The sequence below is a fragment of the Acanthisitta chloris genome, unplaced genomic scaffold, assembly GCF_000695815.1.
Source record: "Acanthisitta chloris isolate BGI_N310 unplaced genomic scaffold, ASM69581v1 scaffold17875, whole genome shotgun sequence".
NCBI lineage: Eukaryota > Metazoa > Chordata > Aves > Passeriformes > Acanthisittidae > Acanthisitta > Acanthisitta chloris.
In genome coordinates this window covers 14,433-22,657 of record NW_008674504.1, presented here as the reverse complement: position 1 = coordinate 22,657, position 8,225 = coordinate 14,433, and the positions used below count along the sequence as shown (strand labels likewise).

The 8,225-nt window shown below is 41.8% G+C and overlaps 1 protein-coding gene across 1 annotated transcript in view; it reads left to right on the top strand.

Annotated features, from left to right (window-relative positions):
- The window catches only part of LOC103802842 (versican core protein-like), a gene marked incomplete at both ends in the record, with an annotated part of 28,068 nt that overhangs the window by 9,565 nt on the left and 10,278 nt on the right, over positions 1–8,225 (top strand). Inside the window, one exon of the mRNA XM_009075375.1 lies at positions 2,594–2,887. Coding sequence (XP_009073623.1) covers positions 2,594–2,887 — 294 coding nt within the window. The remainder of the gene's footprint in view (positions 1–2,593; positions 2,888–8,225) is intronic.

The window sequence follows — 8,225 nt, the reverse complement described above, 5'->3', positions numbered from 1 at the left end:
CGTGGCGTGTCGTCTCCCGTCCCTTCAGCGACTCCACTCTCTTCTGTGGACATGGTCCAGCACCTCAGTGTCTTTCTTGCGCTGAGGGGCCCAGAACAGAACAAAGAACTTGAGGTGTGACCTCACCAGTACGGAGTACAGGGGGACAATCACTTCCCTAGTCCTTCTGCCATGCTATTTCTGAGCCAAACCAGGTGCATTGGCCTTGTTGGCCCCCTGGGTACACTGTTAGCTCATGTTCAGTGGCTGTCGACCAAATACCCCTAGGTCCTTCTCCCAACCCCTCTGCCCCCAGCCTGTGGTGCTGCACGGGGTTATTGTGGCTGAAGTGTAGGACCTGGCACTTGCTCATGTTGAACCTCACACCGCTGGTCTCAGCCCATTGATCCAGTCTGCCCAGATCCCTCTGCAGAGCCTTCCTACCCTTCAGTAGAATGACACATCTAACTTGGTGTCATCTGAAAATTTACTGTGGGTATATTTGTTCCCTATCCACTAAGTTTCTCTGCATTGAGTGCAGACGATGGCTCAGAGGAATAAATAGCACCAACTTTAGTGATGGTATGGCTAAGCTCCATTTGGAGCCAGTGATCCAGACCAGTTGATAGAGTAGTGCTTTTCTAGTAATGAATCATAGAATCACCAGGTTGGAAAAGACCTCCAAGATCACGAAGTCCAACCCTACCGTGGTTACTGGACCATGGCACTAAGTGCCACATCCAGTCTCATCTTGAAAACCTCCAGGGATGGTGAATCCACCACCCCCCCGGGCAGCCCATTCCAATTCTAATCTTGCACTGTTTACTCATTTTCCTGTGTATTCAATAAGTTTCTCTCAGAAGAAACATTGTGGAATTATCTGACATTGTTTAATTTTTGATTCTTTTTTTTCCTAGAAATCATGACAATTCATTGTTCTTTACTTGTCTCATTTTCTTGCCTAATTGGTTTAATATCTGCCATATAATTGCAATTTAATTGCATTTTTACTGTTGATTTTCATCTGCATCATGGCTGCTCTGAGAGAGAATTGGTGACTAGACCACAGAGCAGAGTGGGCTGCTCTGGAGAGGTCTTTCATTGCTCCATTGTTCCATGATACTGCTGCTGGTACAGGACTGTGGCATAACTGCATCCATCATTCCATGCTGGCCATGACACCAGAGCTGGCATGGAGATGCAGAAAAAGCTGTCTTCTGGAGAAGGGTTTAATAAAGAAAATTCATCATCTGTGTGGTCTGAAGAGCTGACTGAAGAATTCTGGTGCTTTCAAGGATGAATGGTTCTTGCTTTCTTTATCTGTCCCTCTCCAATAGATATGCTCTGTCTCCTTACCTCTAAGTTTGAAGCTCCATACAACATGTATAAAGAAACTTACACTATGGAATTGGTATTACAGCTGTAATAACAAATCAGAGCTCCTACCTAGGAGGAAAAAAGAAGTTGGCACATTGCCTCCTTTCACACTTGCATTACTTTCACTGCCCTAACAAGCATAATATTGATGTGAATGAAACTGCTCAGGGTGATGTAGTTTCTGTCTGCATTTTTCTGGGTTGTCTTCAGAGTAGTGCAAGGGTGAGACAGATTGCATGTCCAGTATGAATAAGCAGTGATCTCCTGCAACAGTTACTGTTGTGTTCTGGCCTACTGTGGTTGAGGAAGGGAATTACTGTCTTATAACAAATATTTTGAGTTTGCACAGTTTGATTTGAACCTACTGAGTTTAGGTCTCACTGGTTCTGTCTGAAGCCTGAGCAAAAGCTGGAAAAGAGTCGGTTTACTGCTTCATTCCTAAGACATGAACATTAGAGACTTGACCCTTTTTTTTTATAGTGTTTAGGTGACACAACTGCATAATTGTGATTTAGATTGGAAGCAAAATATTAGAAGTGCTATTCGCTTTGTTTCAGTTTCCAACCAAACAGCTGTTACTTACCAACTCTTACTCCATGGAAGCTGAACTATATTATCAACATTCTAGGCCCATTCAACTTTTTCACACAAAAAAAGGACTTTGTGCATGCAACATGTCTGGTGCATTTCCTCAACTTCTTTTGCCCATGGGGCAAGAAAAAGGCTGATGGAAATCGGACATTAGAAGCTGCTCTAGAGCAGCCAGTCTAGAATATTTGTTTTTTCTTGGGAATGTCTCAAGTGAGAATCTAATGATGATTAAAAGGATCAGGTAAGAAACTAACATGTTTTGTTGAGAGACTGAATTCTGTTGGACTGGATTTAATTAGCTCAGTTGAGTTGCAAAGCCTACCCCAACAGAGTTCACATGGGAGCTTCAAGGCTTCTGATACCTCTGCTGGAGACCAAGGGAGGGACTCAGTGTACAACACAGTGCACTTCATGCAATAAAGTTTGCATATAAATTTTCATGCCTTGTGTAAGGTTAATTTTCAAATTCAAATCTGGGACATTTGGTTTTCAACTATCTGATAATGTTTTTTTTTAAGGAAAAAAGTATGCAGGTTTTGGAAAAGCCCAGCCTTGCAGGACACTGCCTGGAAGAGGAGAACTAAACTGACTTGATGGTGAACTGTACTACTCAGTCTTTGTTATCCTTCTTCTTTTCTTCACGTAGATGAAGTGGTTCATGTCTCAGCCCCTGAAAAGTTCACCTTTGAGGAAGCTAAGGAGTTGTGTCAGCAAAGAGGTGGTGTCATGGCTTCTGTTGGGAACCTCTACGTGGCCTGGAGGAACGGCTTTGACCAATGTGACTACGGCTGGCTGGCAGATGGCAGCGTTCGATACCCAGCCTCCGTGGCACGGCCCCAGTGTGGTGGAGGTTTACTTGGGGTGAGAACTCTGTATCGCTATGAGAACCAAACAGGCTTTCCATACCCAGATAGCAAGTTTGACGCCTACTGCTATGAACGTAAGCTTTTTTTTTCAGTTATAATTTTCAATATTGCTCACCTTGAAAAACTGTTTAATATGTGTTTTGTTTCAGTTCTTGAAGTGCATAGGAGTTGTTAAGTAATTGGTTTATCACTGTGGCTTTACCAGCAAGAAAAAGCCAAGCTAAAACAAACGTGTTAAAGTAAAATTGGCAGATAAAGATAGGCAAAGTTTCAAGGTAAGATTTCAGCCTGAGCAGCATTTGTACACACCCACAGTCACCCTGAGTCTGTGAATGCTCCATATTTTGATGCATGAGTGCAACCTGGAGTCTGTGTCATGTCAAAGAACATAAGAACAGAAGAAACATCCTGCTTGACCAGGTGAATGTCATCTAACTTGATATTCTGTCTCTAATGATGACAGTAAGAGAAGCTATTTACAGGCTGTGTACAAGCCAGGTCACTTTCAGGTCTCTGAGATGTCAACAATTTGTGGGCTGTTTCTGGATCCCAAGCACTTTATTCCTTCATATTTTTTCTCTTATTTGCTCAGTGTTTCATGTGCCAGTGGATTGTCTGAATTGCCTGTCTCACTGCTGTTTCTTTCCCTCCTGATATTTTCAAAGGCTCATCAAGCACTTGCCACATTCGCATGGCAGACTGCATCAGTCCAAACCAGATGTTGTCCACACCTGTCAGCTGTCTTTTGGGGCTAAATATTCCTCTGTAACCTCATCTATCTTCAAGGCCAGCCACCTGACTCTGCTGTTATGGTGCAACCTATCCTTGCTTAGGTTCTTGTCATCCCAAAAGGTTCACCAGCTTCCCAGCTGAATATCCTGCATCCCTGAGACTTGCAGCTTCCTCAGCGGTGCAAGGATGTTGCATGGTTTGGCAGTTTTCCTGCAGACCTCTCTGTTCAAGGAAGTTCCTGTGGCTGCAAATAGCACAACTAACATTAACATTGTGCTTAGTTAGAAGTTCAGTACTCAGTCATTAACCATGAATATCTAGGGTTTTTTTGACTCAGTCCTTTGTTACATAGAACTGCCTGAAATGTGTAGTTTGCTCTGTCTTTGTTTTTGTGGAGCATGAACCAACTGCAGCTGCAGATCTTTCCAGCTCAGACCCATTCTTGAACAAAACTTACTGTTTAAGCACAAATTCCAGCATATGCTGCAATGTAATAATCTGGCAGTTCTCAGATACGTTGGTTTGGGCTTTTTTTTCCCTTTAGTGTTTGTGGGTAAGATGTTTCGAAACTTTGCATGTGGAAGTAGTCTTAATGGACTTCAAGGGAACTGCCTACAGGAAAAAGGACTTAGTTTAAGTTTAGGAGTCTGTGCTCTAATCTGCTGAGCAGAGTTTGTCACATTACTCCTTCTCTTCCTTCTCCAAATTGTTTATGATCTGTTTTAAGTGTTGTGGATAAAACAGACTTTAATGAGGATGAATTTCATCAGTCCTTCTAAAAGACTGAAGTAGGAACTGGACATTTTGCCTCTAATCTTATCTTTAGTTAGGACAAATTCCAACTTTCTGTTTGTTTTTGTGAATTTCATCTCTTTCAAACAGTATGTGCCTTTCCAGAAGTTTTAGTTAACAAATTCTAGTGACATATAATTTGTTCTAAAAACAACCTTGATAAGTATTGGATTGTTGCCTTTTGTGCAATGACTTTTTCTGCAAACTCTTGCTCTTGATACATGTAGAATAAATATTTCATCATTTGATAGTCTAGGACTATCAAATCTTTTACAAGAGAAAATAAGACTAAACAGGACCAACAGAATATAGTAGAGAGTGAGCTGCACTCTAGCAATTTTAATTGCATGCAACATTACATCAGAGTTAATTAAATATTGCTAGCTAGATGACACTGGTTTTGCCAGATACATCTGGTTTAGTGTAGGGCAATGCAGGAGTGTAATGCTGTACCCTCCTTCAGAGTGCCTGTCTGCTGCATATTCCAGAAGTTACTGAAAGCTCTCTCTCCCTCTCAGAAGGTGCCTGGGATCTCACAGGAATCAGCTGTGACTCCCCATTGCTTTTGCTGAAAGATTTAGGTAAGTAGTGAGTAATAAGACTCACTGCCCAGCATCTTGGTCTTTCACATCTCAAGCAGCTGCCTGATGCAGCGGCTGTAGAGTGAGTCACCCTCTCCTGTTGGAGCCTTGGAGCCAGTCCCTTTCTTTGCAGGCAGGAAAAGGGAGAGGACGATGAAGCAGAAGGCTTCAATGTAAAGTCTATGTTTCAAATCATCTTTTGTCTGCAGGTCCAAATCTTCCCATTATCTCAGAATTTCAGGGGAGTAGTCCGTCACAAAGTCCATTATCCCCCAGCTCTGAATTCTAGGTTGAGATGAAGCTTCTACACAGTGATTCCCACCCTGCCTGACAGCACAACTGTCCTCTCCAAGACCTTGGCTCTCCATGTAACTCCAACCCAGTGCTTACAGCTCTTTCTGTGTTCATTATGTGTCTCGCATTGCATCGTTGCATTTCCCTCCTCACCTCAACACCCAGTCACACAACAATGGATTTGGGGGGAGCCAGGAGTCTGTTTTACTCATCACAAAGGCAAATCATATACTTGAGCAAGGGGATATCTCCTCCTTCATCCCTGCTTAGGCTCTTTACACCTGTCCTGTGATTAAAAGTCTCTTTGGTGGAAAATATCAAAATATTAATTTCAATTAGCAGTTAAAAGAAACCTCAATCCTTATTTTTAACATTTTACTTACTTTTAAAAAGGAACAGGAATCATTTTTATTATAGTATGAGAAAAACTGCAACCCAGGCAGTAAATTCAATTTAAAAGTGATACTCTGTTTGGTAAGGCAGCCAACCTGGACAACTCTTAACAGTACAGTTAAGTTCAGGATTTTAACTTCAGCAGTGTTTTTGTTACAAAACTGCATTGTATGAAGTGTCTTGACTCTATGAAAACAGGAGTGGCCCAGCTAATAATACATGATTTTAAATCAAAAAGTCTTGCTGAAAAAACCCAAAACCTTCTTCCCTTTGATCACAAGTGCTTTTCACTCTGCAGAAACCACATGGTTCTGAGTTTCTGAAACATTAACTGTCAGTTTCATTTCATCCCTCCAAGGCTTTTGGCAGACGTTTTATTTCTTTTTTCTTTTTTGGCTGAGAGACACCTAATCATGTATCTAATGGGCCCTGAAGAAGTGGCAGGTTAGACACATGATTAAGCAATTGCAGCTCCTTGGAGACTATCATGAGAAGGAAAGGTTTTTCAAGTGTTAACACATAAGACTTAAAACATATTAACTTACTTAATTAAAAAAACCCCAACAGAGCAACCATTGCTGATCACTTCTGTTTATTTGTAAAAGACTAAAACTTTGTATCATCAAAGAAAAGCGCTTTTTAATAGATACCTATTTAATAGTTAGTTCTTCCATACAGCTACAGGGTATTTATGTAATCCAATCCCTCAGCCTCCCAGTCTCGCCAGACCTAATTCACTGGACTTTGTCAAAATCTTGCCACAGACTTCAGCTGACTTTGGATGAGCCATTTTATCCTACAGCATCTGTAGAAGAAATGGCACCCCAGGAATTCACTAATCAAAATTAATGTAGCTTTTCTGCCTAACACACCTGCAACAAAGCTGAACTTGATGGGCTTCATACACAGAGGCAGTGGAATTTTTGAAACATAAATCCCCATTTTGCTGAGAAGCATTGATTTATTAAAGCTGAATTCTTTCATAGATCTGTATTGATTTTGGCGAATCTTTCAGCAAAACATTTTTTGCTTGACTCAAAACACGTGTTGACCATTTTTTCTCTGGATTTATCCATTTTCTTTCACATTTTGCTCTTTCATTTCAACTTCCTTTCATGCACCATTATTGTTTCTCTTTGTTTAATACCACTTTGGTTTGGCATTACGATTCAATTTTAGCTGGAGACGGGAAAATTCCAGTTCTGAGGTGGTGTTTCCATATATGTTCATCAGGAGTGGAGTTCACATTGTTTTGATCGTTTCAGTACAGTCCCATCAAGAGAATATCCAAGTCAACCGCTCTGTTGGGACTAAGGGCCTCTTGCTTTGATGCGTCATCCATCTAAAGCTCAAAATGAGAGCACAGTTTTACAGAAGAAATATAGGAAATTATGACCTTCACAGTATGTAGTCCCTGATTTGAGAGGTCCTACACCATGAGCCACCACGAGTGCAGGCTGAGCCTCAGGAAACATCCACAGTGCTCTGCTTTGCTGGCAGCAGGAAAGATAAGACTTTTAGCTCAAAAGCTGGCAGAAGAAACATTGTCTTCCCTTTTGCTGCATGTGACTTAGCTTGGAAAACTTTGAATAACTAGGCAGTTCTGTCCTTCTCCACAGCAACCATCGGTAGCTGCATGTCCCAGCTATTTCCTGGATGAGGGAATTTTTTCCAGCCTGATGTCAGGGACTGTATTATGGGAGATCTGTGGATTTTTGATCAGCTTGGGAATGACCACAGAATAATGAAACACAAGGTGTGGTGACATGTGGGGAACAAAATCACCAATCTGAAGAGAAAAAAAACAAACCGAAAGGAACCAAAAGAAAAAGTTTATCTTAGATGAAACACATTAGAGTGCTGAACATAATAAAGACTGTGTGCTCCACCATTTCACAATTCAGTATCAGAATGGGCAAATGCCTTTGAGCAGGCAAGCATCTCAAGGTCATGGCACTGACCAGAGGCTATACAAGGCTCTTGGCTCTGCACACGCTGCCTTTCCCCTCTTTGAAGGTGAAGCTATGCAAAGGGATTAAGCTGCCTTACCGAGGCAGCTACCACCAGGTAACAATTCTCCAGGCTTTTATTGTTTTCCTAAGAAGGTAGATCTCTTTACTTGTCTCAGATACACAGTTTATCAAGACCTACCTAGCTGCAGAGATCTCCAGTAATATCTTGATCCAGGTGTGGGAGGAATCCCTGCAGTTCTCTGCTGGCTTTATAGTAACAGGTAAACACTGCGGAGGCTATGCACACAGACAGCTCACAGCAGGTTTCTTATCCAACACAGTTGCACAGTGAAGGAATTTTGACAAGTCAGTCAGACCATGTTGAGAATGGCAAGATCCCAATCTGCTTCCAACAACCCTATGCTGTAGACCTTGCTAGTCCATCACCCTGAGAAGAGAGAGGAGGAGGTGGTGGTTAGGTGCAGCTTGACCTTTTAAATGCTGCATAAAACAGGAAGAGATAGAACCTGATTTATCAGTCTAACTGATTGAGAAGCAACTGTTTGGACCCTCAGGAGGTGGAGCTTGAGGGGGAGATGTTTCTTTTGCAAGTGAAAGGGAACTTGAATTTACCCAAGTGGTTCAAAACGGTGTGCTTTTATAATAAC